This window comes from Juglans microcarpa x Juglans regia, chromosome 6S, assembly GCF_004785595.1.
Source record: "Juglans microcarpa x Juglans regia isolate MS1-56 chromosome 6S, Jm3101_v1.0, whole genome shotgun sequence".
Classification (NCBI taxonomy): domain Eukaryota; kingdom Viridiplantae; phylum Streptophyta; class Magnoliopsida; order Fagales; family Juglandaceae; genus Juglans; species Juglans microcarpa x Juglans regia.
Window position 1 is genome coordinate 14,412,949 of NC_054605.1, and position 14,576 is coordinate 14,427,524.

Genomic DNA, 14,576 nt, shown 5'->3' on the forward strand with positions numbered 1-14,576 from the left:
TTGTAATTATAGTACGTAAATGTCGCGTAATAACTTTAAAAAAAATAAATAAAATATGAGACTCATATAAAAAAAATTAATTTTTTAATAGTGAACCTTATTTTTTTTCAAAGCGATTACGCGACGTTTACATACTTTACGGTTGTATGTAGAATTATTCATCTAAGAGATACTGCACAAGCAGTCTCCATGGCATATCTTATCGTCCCCTTGCAAAGGAAGTTTTCCTTCAACACCACCAATCCTGTTCCAACTTAATCTTAAGCCAAATAGTTGATATGTGGAACTTTTAAGAAAGGTTTTACCCATCGATAGTTGGAACAATCTATTAGGGTAAAGAATCATAAGTTTCATCACAAACGTACAGGCATGATTAGAATTTGGAAAGACATAAAAGACTTGCATAACATAAGGGGTTGTGCCGCTGTTTCTCCCTCCATTTGACGGGAGAGTGCGAAAATATGAACCAATGACTTCGACTTCATACCACCTTTCTTGTTATTTCCATACAGGACAGTGATGAAAAAGAAGTGCGATAATTTAACACTGCACCATAGTTGGTTTGTATCTAAAATGTTGCACTTAAACTTCTCCAAAAAGCAGGTGGAACCTGCACTGTAATGAGAATGAACGAACATATATATTTCATGTATAAAAGGTGATTTGTGTATATCCTCTTCCCAGGATTTATCTCTTCAATCAATCAATTCGTCTTAACAGAAGCTAAACAAAAGAGGGAAGACGTAATAAGTAACAGCTAACTCTAGTCTACTCTAATAGTTGTCAATGGCTTGCTCTGAGGGACAGTTCATACTTGAAAATTGTGGATAGGCTTCAGATCTTGACTGATAGGAGTGGCAGACCATGGAGTGATAAGATAACCATTGAAGAAGGGTGATAAAACCTTAACTGGAACCTCAAGGCAAGCCTGTTTAGAGTGGGTAATTTGCAAAAGAATCCTGTTAAAATGTGATAAAATCTCTGCCCTGCAGAATCAGTTGGAATCAGTAGCCAGGCTAGCCCATCCAAACCTTAGCCCCACAATAATCCTTGGCAAAATCCGATACATGCTGGTAACATGCAAAAGAAAAGAAAAGAAAAAAGAAAACATAAAGGATCAGGACGAAGTAACACAAAACAGATTAGTTTATTTGTTTCCTTTTTTAACCCACCCGTGGGTAGCCCAAGTGGTAAGGGTGAACTTGTGTGCATGTGCTGTAACGCCCCAATGGAAGGTCCAAACCACATGGCATATACTCCAAAAGGACTAGTCAATGATACAATTGAAGCCCCATTGGAACCTTATAAAGAGCAAGAACTTTTCCTTCTCAAATAATGTGGGATCTCATTCACCACCTACCCTTATCCTTATCATATAGGATATCACATGTGCCCCATGTCACAGGTTCGATTCCCCTTGGGATCAAACTGCGATTTAATTGGGGGACCATGGCGGTGGGTTGCTGTGCTAGTCTCCCCGGGGGTTTAGGTTCCATGGGTGAGTCCTAAAGGCTCTGCTGTGGGGTGGTTCCCCTGTCATTAAAAAAAAAAAAAATGTTTCCTTTTTATTTCTGCAGTTAAAATTTTATGAGAGGGCTCCCAAAACTAAATAAGTTCTCCGAGGAGGCAGAAATGTCATTATTCACCGACACCAGCATTGATATTTTATTTTGACTTTTACTTGCTAGAAAAGCTGAGACTTTATTTTGACTTTTACTTTCTGATAAATAGCTCAATAGATATGTTCCCTATAAGTAAGAGATTCAGGTTTAACAATAATGGGAAGGTGAAGAAGTCATCATTTCATTTAGGTGTTGGGAAAAACATGCGAATAACAAAAAAAATCACAAAAAAAATTGTGTCGAACTATTTTCTCAGCTGAAGTGGTTCTACATGGTACAGAAAGAATGGCTAGAATAGAATAGGTAAAGCAAGGATTTAAGGAGATTCTAATACCCTTTTCCTTAGAAATAAAATATCATTTGGAGAAGAGTTAAGTGATCATACCAGATTAAGGGTAAAGCATGCCCTAGCCCTTCACCATGTGCGCCTCAGCTAGTGAAGAATTAAGGTCTTCTCGGGATTGTGATCTCCGACTTTGAAGACGCATCTGGCCTCTGTGGGGGGACCAGAAGGGAGCCATGCTACTGCCATCAAATTGCCCCAAACTATTTGAGGAGTAACTATGTGAAACACTGCTAGTTGATGAGTATAAGGAAGACTCCATGAGCTGGATGCTGCTGCTGCTGCTGCTGCTGTTGAGGCCATGTCCAAAACCAAATGATCTTTCTTGGGCTGTTGGACTCAGTGGCATCTTCACTCTTCCATCTCCTGAAATGGCTCACACCAAAGTGTATTAAATAAGTAACATAACCTACAAGAACAACACAATCTAACAAATAAGAACAAATGAGACCAATACAAATGTATGCTTTAATACTATTTGCAGAAAAAGTCATCCAGGGTTAGGCATTCTATGGGCAGTGGAGAGAGTTATGAAAGTGAAAAACTGAATGCTAAAGGAAAATACTAGGAAAGACTTCCATCCTATCAACTACAGTCAGCCTAACTGTAAATTTCCATTCCATCCCCTCCTGCAACTAATCAGTACCAAAGGTACAATTACAATAGAAGCTTCTTCTCAGAGATCCCTCGATTTCTCAAGTTTCTAAATAATTTATCATTTTTCGATAAGTAAAAAAAAAAAAAAATATTGAGACAAGTAAATAGGCATAGCCCAATTATACAGGAAGTATACAAACACGCAAATCTAGTTACAAGTTAGGAACTAGAAAAAGTAAAAAGAAAATCATGAACACTAGTTCCATTGAATACAGTGGCCAAAGCCCAAAGAAATAAGGTAAGGTGTTGAAAGAGAAACATCTAAGTTCGTCCACTAAAGATCTTTCTTTTTTTCGGTAAGTTTCCAAAAAAAATCTTAAAAAGCCACATTAGCATGGCAAGCACAGTTTCCATTAAACATTTCATTTTTTTTTTATAAAATACTCGTTGCCAAGTTTAGTTTAACATTAATGTTTCGTGCTCCAGGTGGACTTCACCCTTTAAGGTATCTGCGCACACAGATGGTTGACCAATAGAATTACTATTTCACTACAGTATCAACTTTAAGTCCTTCAAAAATCATTTCTTATTCCTTTTACGTGTAGGATAAATTCTATTAATGATGGAAAGGGATATTATCCCGGTACACAAAGAGTATACAGGGATCCACTCAACAAACCAAAGGGAAAAAAAGAGCTATGAAGTCCTGAAAATTAAAAATAGAGAATAGCCTTTTCACCGTTTACCCTCCAAATGAGGACAATTAATGTTATAACTTCACCTAAAACATCTTATCAAAAAATCTTCACCCAAAACAAATTATTCTATGACAGACAGAGTGACAGAGAAATTTGGAGGGATAATAGCCCCCACCCCCAACCAAAAAAGCACGAAGTATAGTAACTGGATGAGGGATGAAAACATCATCTACATAGAGCAAGAGACTAACTTTAAGAATGAAAGATCCTAGTGCATGAAAAAGCTTAGATTGTAACTGTTTGATGCTTATCAAATTGGCTTCAGATTAATATCTTAACCACACTATTTATTTGGACTTGTCTCAAAAGCCAGATATGATCTGCGTATTCTAGAGACAAGGCAAGATGTATGATAGGTTAACTTTTATTCTGGTTTATATCCATGTCTCAAAAAAATCTTGCATCACAAATCTTGAGATATGCACAAGGATTAAATAATTTGGAACTGCTAAATCCTTTTTTTTTTCCAGATAAGTAAACTGCTAAATCCTTTTTAAGTTGTCATCATGCATCAAGTTAATCGTCTCATGTAATTCACGTTTGAAGATTATTTTAGAGGAAGATTAACAAGAGGTGAAGAAGTAATAAATAATTTCTCTCTTCCATGAAAAACAAAGCAATAACAAGTGATACTTAAAAGGAAAAAATCATATACTTCAGAATATGAGGCAGATGTTAATTTTAAAACATATAAGAACCATAACAAACCAGAAATCTTGTGGGACTTACCAGAACTGATAGGACTCCAACGCTGCAATCTGAAAGTAGATGGGATATTAAGAACAGATGTGTTCTGCGCACTATTATGCCTGAAAAGAGGGAGATATGACCTCCGGAAAAATCTTGGCATACCATTGCCAATAGATGATAACGCACAAACTAGGAGAACCAATGAAATAAAAAAAACGCAAATAAGGACTATAGGGTTTATCTTCATCTGGAGTATTTCATAACTGTTAAGCCACATCCTAGATGAAAATACTTTCCCAGCTTCTGACAAGGCGACTCCAAGAGTCCAAGTAATACTTCCAGAACCAATAATGATTTGGCTATCTGTGATATGCAAGCCTTCTCTCAACAGTGACACGATATATGGTGCCCTAAAGCAGTACTGTTCAATAAAGGGCTGAGGTGCAACGCTCTTTCTTGCAACATCCCAAGGTTTTTCACAAAATTGGCGACCCTTTTCCAATACATCATCTAATGTGGCTTCTGAAGACAAATTAAAAAACCGATACACCACAAAAAAACCAGACATTCCGTAGAACGGGCCAATGGGGCGAGGAAAACTATCAGGAAGAGCACAAGGCTGCACATCACAGTCAATTCCCAGGTTTTTATTTGACCATTCAGACAAATTAACAGCAACCTTTGCCAGCGCACTGCATTCCTCCCAATTTGGAGCACCAACCAGCTGTGCAGCAATGCCCGACTTTCGACCTTTACCCAAATGTTTTCCTACAATCACGGGGCTCCCACCTTCCTGGTAATCCAAAGCACACTGAGAACAGATATATTGCTCCTTGTACCCAGAATGTAAGCAAGGATGCTTTAGTTCTATTTTTCCGTTGATTGCATCTCTCTTGGTGATTTCTGGAACCCTCTTAAAAAGTTGGACCACGGACTTGTCAAAGGCATCATTTAAACCATAGCCCGAGAGAGAATAGGCGGTGAGATGATGGTTAACAGCTCCTATTCTAAGTTTTAAGCTAGTTTCATTATTTACGTTTTCCTTGCTTTCAAATGTAACCTGCAAGGACGAGCCACCCAAGTCAAGAGCACCAAACGTCGGCTTTCTTGGTCGGGCCCCTAACATACCTGTGCGATGGTTAAGGGCTATCCATCCATAATAAGCTTCCTCTGGGCCACTGATAATTTTAACCCAGTCTCTTTGGCACAGAAAAGATGAGGTTTTGAGTATGGACCATACATTTTCTAAAAGCCATTTTGAGTCGGCAGCCGGCAGCCTGCGAACCCCAGCTGTAGCATAAACGAAGAGAGAGGTGGTCTTATGTGCATGCTTGGGGATTTGCTTCTCTGCCCACCGAACAAGTGGTCTAATTGCAGTTCTCAAGCCAGATACATTGTGCACCAACTTATGAAACCCAGGCTCGGTCTCCATTCGATCATAAGCACGCCCGATCTGCGAACTAGGCTTCTTGTGAAGACCTTCATTTAATGATCTCAAGACAATAGGGAGAGTGCCAGCATTGTTGCGAACAACAGTTGCTTGATAGACATAAACTCTAGTTCCGGTACTTCCACAATCGAGCACAACGTAGAATTTGGATGCTCCTTGAGACCAGTAAGAATAAACATACACACAAATCATATAAATTAGAAGACCCAACAACAAGAGGCAGAGGATAAGCATGAGAAGTCGCAACCACTTGTTGCGCTTAGACTGGGTTCCTCCCGGCAACGCCCTCTCTTTGGAGAAACTAGAGCCGGCATTGTCTCTCTGCAAAGGATGCGGATGCTTTAAATGGGCGTCGAGATAAACTTCTTCGCGATCAAGCGGATGATAAGCAGACAAATCCTGGAGAGACGAAGAGATTCTGATATTGTTCTTATGGTAAGTATTGTTGCCGAACCCAAATACATTAGAAGAGGGCGCCTGAGGCGGTATTCCGACCGACGCATAGGGAGCAGTAGAAGAGAAGGAAGACGGGAACGAAGAAGAAGAAGACTGTGGAGCCGACAAACGGCTTGATGCAGCGGAAATAACATCCGCAATTCTACCAAACACCATTTGCTTCTTTTATTCTCACCAATACCTAGAAAATTGGTGAATTTGCACAAACAGAAAACTTCTTTCGCATAATTATATTTACGGTTGTAACCCAGCAGTGGTTGCAACACAAATTCACCAAGGATTTCAAAGAATCCTGATAAAATGCTAGCCAAAAACAGACCCGAAATATGTTTTAACAAATTCGGACAACTTCGTCCAGATCAAACCGAAACTTTTTCGCTTGGATGAAGAACCATAACTCCCGAAGCAATTTCCATGGCCGGAAAAAATTCCCCAGATTCAATGAAACAGAAAAGAAGGAAGGAGTAAATCGGGTTAGGCTTACCTACAAGCGTGGTGCCGATCACCTTCGATTTTTCTCCTCCTATGCAGATTCAGATCCAAGAAAAAGCCCCTTTCTATTTGTCTCTAAATTTTCTTCTTTGAATTTAATTTCTTTAAATGCATATTCTATTTTTGCACATATGTCCTCAACAGTCAACAGTCCTTGTCGTTTAGCTCTTTTGTTTCTTGCAAAGAGGATCTCAAAGTTTTTAGTTTTTTCTCTCAGTCTTGTAAGAAATAGTTTATTGTAAGAGAAGTCCAACGTTCACAAATATATTATCTAAAATTAAATTTATAAATTGAAATTATATAAATTTACTTTATATTAAAAATAATTTTACAATCCAACCTATTATATTAAATTAATTTATCAATTAATTTTTATGATTTTTTTTTAATTACAACATTTCTTTTATTACAGTAGGTCCTCAAATTTCCTTTTCATATTCATTTACCTCTTTTGTTTGTGCAAATAGGCCCCGAAAGTTCTTCTGTCTTATTTTTCTGTTTTTGTTTTATTATCATTTTCTTCAAATACAGCATCATACACTATCAAACCAAATATGACATCTTTCAAGTTTCAACTACCGAAAATGACTATTAAGATCTCAATGGTGGTTGTTAAATGAAAACAAAAATAACTATGGTTAAATGATACAATATATAAGTCTAATAGTTTATGAAAATATCTATTCATAAGCTGGTGTAGATGGTACACACGACATATTACTTATATGCCGAAATTTTATTTGTAAAAGAGATTTACAGATTTAAATTATGTAAATAAAATTGTGTCATATTAATTATGTGAATGATGTATCCACAACTAGCACTGTTCATTTAGGCTGAATTTTTTTTCGGCTCGGTCTGAAACTCGGATAACCGGGTTTCGGGCCAGAACCTGCATTGCAAAATCCAGACCTACACGATCCGGGTATAAAAACTCGGGTTCTGTATTTAAAATTTGATTATCAGATTTATATATATATATATATATATATTCTTAAGTTTTAACCTCTCCCACCCTTGTGATACAATTCTCTTGTCTTTGGTAGGGTTTTCGCCGTCCTTTTTTTTTTTTTTTTTTCTCTCTCTCTCTCTCAATTGTGAACCCTATCTATCGTGTCTCTCTATTTCAAGTTTCAGTCGCCATCTCTTTCCCATTGTCGTGCCTGTCTTGCTGGTGACCTTTCGGTAAGTCTCTTTCGATAACATATATTATCTTTACTCGATCGGCTCTTTTTTAAAAATATGGGTTGTTTTTGCTTTTTGGATTTTGTAACTTTTAACTCGTGGAGATATGTAGATTTGGATGTATATTGTGAATGTTGAAGGATGCTGTAAATTTGGATGCAGAAGGTATATTTTATAGTTTTCACAAAGGATTTAAGGATATGGTTCTGAAATTTTCGTGGGTCCTTTGTGTTAAGGTTACAAATTGATCTGATTTCTGTGTATTGGTAGGAGTATAACCAATCCGGTTCGGTCTGATTTTGAACAAATTTTAAAATCGAACCGGTATGCACCAATTTTGCATTTTCAAGAACTGATACCGCACCAACTACCCTCCTAAACCGGTACTTCTAGTTTTACCGGTTCGGTCCAGTTTTCCGATTTTAATCAAGTGCCAATGTGTCATTAAAAAATATGTTGCAAAAATACTACTATAAAAAAATCTATTGTATAAAAAAATCTGCTGTAAAAAGAATCTGCTATAAAAAATTTGTTGTAAAAATACTGCTATAAAAAAGCTTCTTTAAAAAATCTGTTGTATAAAAAAAATCTGCTATAAAAAACTTTAATAAAAAAAAGAAAATGAAAATCTATTGTAAAAAAAAAATTATTATAAATAAAACTACTATAAAAACATAAAATGAAAATCTGCCATAAAATAAAGTCAGCTATAAAATAAAACAAGTCCCGAAGTCCATATTACAAATTTGAAATTTAAAAATCCACATTAGAAGCTACCACACAAGTCCAGATTACAAGCTGCCACACAAAGTCTAGATTACAAAATAAAAATAAAAATAAAATAGTAACAGTCTCCTCAAGTGTCCACATTACAAAATAAAAAGATAGTACCAATATTAATTGTTTACACAATAAGAAAAACACAACCAAAACAAAGAGTTATGCACCAAGCCACCAACTCCAATAGTCCATTTAAACAAACCTTGCAATTGTATTAAAATAAATCAAACAGTTAATTCTAATTAAATGTTATTAATTAAATTAAATGAAAAAAAAAACTTGAGGAAAGAAGTGTAAAGAGATGACCTACCTTAATCATCACCAACAACTTAAACAGGTTTTGAAGAATTTCCAACTTCTTCCGTGAGCTCTACACAAAAGGGGAAAAAAAACATAATAACTAAAATAATTTCAAAGTATGATATACAATATAGAGACAATAAAAAAAAAAGGTGAATAAGGCTACGTACCTGTATCAAAGTTCTCAAAATCCTTCGCATGAGAAAGGGGAGGGCTGTTGTCACTGGCTGCGTGAGAGAGGGTAAGACTGTAAAGGGTTGAGAGAGAGGGTTGAGACTTAGAGTGAAATGGCAAATGGAAGAGAGGAATCAAGAATTAAGGGATCGCATGGGGAGGGAGGGTTAAGTCAATGTAACCCTAAACATGTTGAAACGGTATCGTTTATACACCTAAAAATGACACCGTTTCAATCAAGGGTTGTTGGGTGTAATGTAAATTCTACTAAATGACAGGTGAGCTTCTTAATTTGTTATGGGTTTTCTGGCCCCGTGGGCTTTTTTTTTTTTTTAATACTTATGTAATACACTATATATTATATACATATAGTATACTATGATATATATAGTGGAATATTATATACATATAGTATACTATGATATATATAGTGGATTACTAATATATAGTATTAGTAATCCACACCATTATGGCCTATTTTATATATAAGATAGTATTACTATACTATACTAATACTATATCTTAGTGATAATATAGTATAATTACTAATACTATAGTATGTTAGTTGTGGCGCCCCCGACTCCCACGTGTTATTTTTTTTGTGGAGTTCGTGATACCATGATGATGACCACACAGATCACGCACCCTAACGACCAGTGCTCAAAGTGTGTACAACATGCAATAAATGTACAACATAATATTTGTATCGGAGAAAAAAAAGGGTATTTCTTTATTAAGTACCAGAATTGTACAAAAAGCAGTAAAATAACTTTACAAGAATTTTACAGTCTTCCAACAGATAATTTAAAGAAAACAAATAACATAAGAGAAACAAATCTCAAAACGCTGAATAACATATCAGCAACTTAAGCTTCTGGCGGAGTCGGTCCTTCAGGTTCATACTCGGGCTCTGTGTCAAACTCTACGGCACCATAAAACGGAACCGTAGGGTAAAACACCACAATGAGATTATGACATCTCAGCAAATAATTAACCAAAACAACATCCAAGAGATTTAAAACACATTTATATAACCACGCGTCCCCATACGGACAGAATAACAACCCACATTCAATTTCCCAAAAATACTATTTTTATACTTACACCAAAAATCCCCTTTTTGGTCCCAATCATATTTATTATGAAATTACGCATGCACTACGGTCTCCCCTATGGACCGTTCGCACACCCTGGCTCTTTTCGTCACATTACGGGTAACGTCCGTGCATGAGACTTCGTAACGAGCGATGCCCAGTTCCGCGCCCAGCGCGTACATGGCCAAGCATCCTCTAACCTCGCCAGCCAAAAGGTCACGGAATCGGTATGAGAGCGTTACCGTCTCGTCCATTCCCGTCGTCGCCCTGCGACAACTCAGGGGATGTCACGTCAGTCAGTTACGTTCCCGAGGGACCAGAGGAGCTCCACCGAAATAATACCCCATCTCGGCTTGGGGTCGTGATACACACGCACCCACATATTCAGTAACCAATGCAACAGACTACGTAACATCACATCACATTTTAATAAAACTATAAATATACAGTTACATCAGAAATGACAATTTACAAAATATAATTACAACAACTTTATTAATAAAACTGGAAAATTCCATACACACGAAGATGGGTATTTCTGAAAGATCAAGCGAAAGAACGTTTGCTCATGGTGGCGGCTCAGCGGAACAGTACCCAAAAATTGGGTTTTATCACACGGCAACAACAAACACCAACCGATCGATTTTTCCCTCAATCAGAACAAAACCAAGCACAACAAAATCTTAAACTCTCGGATTTAACACCAAAAACTCACAAATTTCAGAATAAAAAACAATCGGCAAAGCCACACAACCACTCGGGTTCACCCAAAAATTCACAGACCAAACACTCCAATTACAAATGGATGAAAAGTTTAAGAGGGACAAAGATTGAGGAACTCGGAAACCCCCAAAAACTTGAGGAATCCGTGGCCTTAAATAGGCCAAGTGTGTCAGTTGGAGGGACCGCGTGTCACACGGGTGGAAGAAAAGAAAACGGCAGCTCAAGCCGTGCGTGGCAGTGCGGGTTGACAGCAGACGAATGATGGACACGGAGAAACCATGGAGGCTCAAGGTGGAAGGTGGTGGTGATCGTGTGAAGCCACGGCTTGACAGCAAGACTTCGGAGCCTCCATCGAAAGACACGGAGAGGAAGAGGCAAGATGGAGGTGGCGACAAACGGCTGAAATGCGTGACTACGGTCCGGTTGGCGTCAGCAGTTGCTGCGTGGAGGAAGAGGAACCCGCTGGAAGAAAGAAGAAGAAATAATTAGGAAGAAGAAGAAGCAATGCGGCGCCAAGGAGAAAATAATAAAACCCTAATTTTCCTTGACCCAAAACGGCGCCGTATTGATAAGTGGGGGGCTGGGTTCTCACGGGCCGCACGGGCTGGGCTTCAATCACAAGACTGGGTTCGGGCTCATAACGGGTTGGATCCACACAAGGGCTGGGCTTACTCTTTACACGGACTGGGTTTAATTAAAATACACACAAAACCCAAACAAAACACACACAGCCCAAGAATAAAAATAATAAAATTCACAAGCCCAAACTAAAATAACACAATAACATAATTAAAATAATACACTAAATTTAAAAATATAAGGAAAAATATACCAAAATAAATTAAAATAAAATAACACAATTAAAATGATTAAAACTTGTGAAATTCTGGGATATCACATTAGTGATAAGTAAAATGCTAAGCACAACTGGCTGGAAGAACCGCTGGGTAAACGCTGCCCTTGTGTCATAGAAGAAACAGTGCCGTTTAGAAAAATTTCCTTTCCCCCGAAATCCCCCCTTCCCCAAGCACAGCATTTCGAAATCCCCTTTCCCCATTCTCCCTTCGTCTTCCCCCGAAAGCCATTTTCCCCCCTTCCCTTCGATTATGCAATTTTCTCATTTTTCGTGTTCGAAGCAAAACGTTCCTCCCTCATATATGTGTTCAAAGCTAAAGAAGACCTCTGCCTCCCTTCGAATCCCTTTTCTTTGGCAGCTTTTCAGTTACTTGAGAAATGGGTAGTGGCGATAATTGATCCATAGTCCTCTACTATAGCTCCTATGATTTCTGAGATTGCTAATGATCTCCAAGTGCCCCTTGTTTCATTGCCATATTTGTGGATGATGACTATGGGAGAAATGGGATATCTGCTTTAGATGACGAACTTCACAAGAGGGCATTGAAGATTGCCCAGAAGTTGCCTTTGGCTATCTAGACACAAATAGTTCGTGGAAAGAAATAGGAATAATATAATCCATCTTGGTGATGATGGACATTTGATTGTTTTTCTTTTGTAGAGTGTAAATTGGAATATGAAATAACTCTTTATGTCTATAGATTCTTTTTGAGAAATAAAATAATTATGACGTGAATTTTAAGGGCCAGGGTTACCTTTCATCCTTTGGTTCTCTTTCAGTGTAAAAGATCCAAGAATCAAATTAGGCATCAATATGTTTTGTGGAATGCAAAGATTTTGGAATGCAAAGTCCACCATAGGAGATGAGCAAAAAATAAAATTTAAAATACTAACAAATATTTTATTGGCATAGCCCTTTAATCTGTGGTCATCTTCATGGCCATGACTAGGCTTGCTCGCTTTTTCTGTCACCAAGGAGGAGCTTCTCGAACATGGCATGGCCGGATCCGAGGTCTTCGATATTGAACTTATTGTTGAAGGTGTGGGCATCGCAGTTGTAGGTGAACTTGTTGTTGGCGTCCGGGAGCTTCTGGAGGCATTGGTGCACTATGGAATTGAAATTGCCACTGAAGCCTCTGGAGCTTTTGGAGCTTCTAGAGGCAGTGGGCATAGTGAGTGGAGAAGAAACAAAATGCATCAAATCCCAAAGTTTCAGCTGATTGCTTATCTTTTTTTTTTTTTAATTTTATGCTGACATCAGCCTATTATACAGTAGTTGTACGCGGTGGTTGTACCTAGCAATATGCTAGACATATTTATATATTTGATTATATAGGTTAGCGATAATAATTAATATGCGTGTGGTTACATATGTGCTATTAAGTATTGATAGTATATTATATGATTGTTAGATATATATGTATAGAAATGCATTTATCAAAATGAATATATATTATAATACTCAATAATTATAGTCTATACCAATACTAATACTAAATACTATACTATACTAATACTAATACTATAATATAGTTATAGTGATTTATATGGTTATTTATATATAGTGGATTACTAATAGTATTAGTATTAATATGTATATGTATATATATATATATATATATATAATAGTATCATAGAGTGATATAGTATTTGATTATAATTTATGTGTGTAGTGATAATATGCTAATGATAATATGTGAGTGTCTAACTTATTTATATATTTGATTATATATGTTAGTGATAATAATTAATATGCCGGTGGTTACATATATGCTAATGATAATATATTATATGATAGTTATATACACTTTTTTATACGAGTGTATATGATCAAATGTATAGAAATATATTTATCAAAAAGAATATATATTATAATTTATTAGGCCATAAAATGTAATTATCCTTTATATATATAGTTAATATTAATAATATATGATCAAACAAATGTTTATGTTTAATATTAAATTTTTATGTTAGAAAATTAGAATTTTGATATTAAAATGTTATATAAGGTTTATAAGATTAATTTTATGTTATATTAATTTTATGTTATTTGATTATTATGAGTAATAGGATTTTAAAAATTAATCTTATATTAATTAGCAATTTAGCATATAAATTATAAAATTATATATAATATAAAAATATTACATTATAAAAAATTATATATAAATATATCATATTATAAAATTGATAAAAATATTTTATATAAATATTAAAAATTAATTTAAGCTCTAGTAATAGACTTTGTATTCTGTGACGCACGTATTGTATGCAATAATGCATGGGATTTTAGGTTGAAATAGCAGTTATATAATTTTTTATTGCAAAAACTAGAAATAATTTCCTATATTGGATGAGAATGGCATGGGTTTTCTACAGTGATAGTTGCAGTTGTTTGTATATGATGAATAGAGTTCATATCTTGTGATAACCTTGGTAATTATTTATAAAAAAAATGGTAGAGTCACCGACATTTGGGTCTCGAAAATTTTTTTTTTTACTTAATGATTAAGAAAATGTTTTTTTAGTAATATTGTGATTTTTTTAAAAAAAATATTGAAGAATATATATAAAAAAATGAATGAAAAAAAATCAAAAAAATTTTTGTTATTCTCGGTGGATGTAGCACTGATCTTATTTATATGATTTTTGAGTTGTACCATGGGATGAGGTCTTTGCTTTCATATACTTGCAAGGAGTCTTGGAAGGTTAAGAGGATGTCTAGGAAAGAAAGGCATTGTTGGTCATGTCTAATGGGCCTGTAGTTAAACCAGTAACTGAATTATACAGGCATCTGGGTTGCTTGTGATGATAATATATCAAGTGCTTGTTTATTTATGTTATAGTTTGTAAGGAATTTAGCTTTAGCATTACGGCATGCTTTTGGTGTGATATTAGACTACATACCTTTTCTAAGTATGCTGTAACTCTTTCTGCTTTCCAGTTTTCTGCACGTATTTTTATTTTTATGGACAATGTTAGTGCTTTTTAACATGACTTCTTATAAAAAAATTTCATAAAATATAGGCTTTTATAAAAAAATTATGATTCTCA

At 35.8% G+C, this 14,576-nt stretch overlaps 1 protein-coding gene across 1 annotated transcript; it reads right to left on the reverse strand.

The window, feature by feature from the left end:
- Positions 1–557: 557 nt before the first annotated feature.
- LOC121236997 (probable apyrase 7) lies at positions 558–6,520 on the reverse strand. Its single transcript, XM_041133545.1, has 3 exons — positions 4,050–6,520; positions 2,008–2,331; positions 558–1,070 (listed from the first exon to the last, which is right to left on the reverse strand). Exons 1-2 carry the CDS (start codon positions 6,070–6,072, stop codon positions 2,030–2,032), a joined length of 2,325 nt encoding a protein of 774 aa, XP_040989479.1. The 5' UTR covers positions 6,073–6,520; the 3' UTR covers positions 558–1,070; positions 2,008–2,029.
- Positions 6,521–14,576: the final 8,056 nt, after the last annotated feature.

Coding starts and splice junctions, on each gene's coding strand:
- LOC121236997 (XM_041133545.1), bottom strand. CDS start 6,072: ATGGTGTTTGGTAGAATTGCGGATGTTATTTCCGCTGCATCAAGCCGT. Junction 2,332..4,049: donor TTGGAGTCCTATCAGTTCTG/GTAAGTCCCACA, acceptor GAGCCATTTCAG/GAGATGGAAGAGTGAAGATG.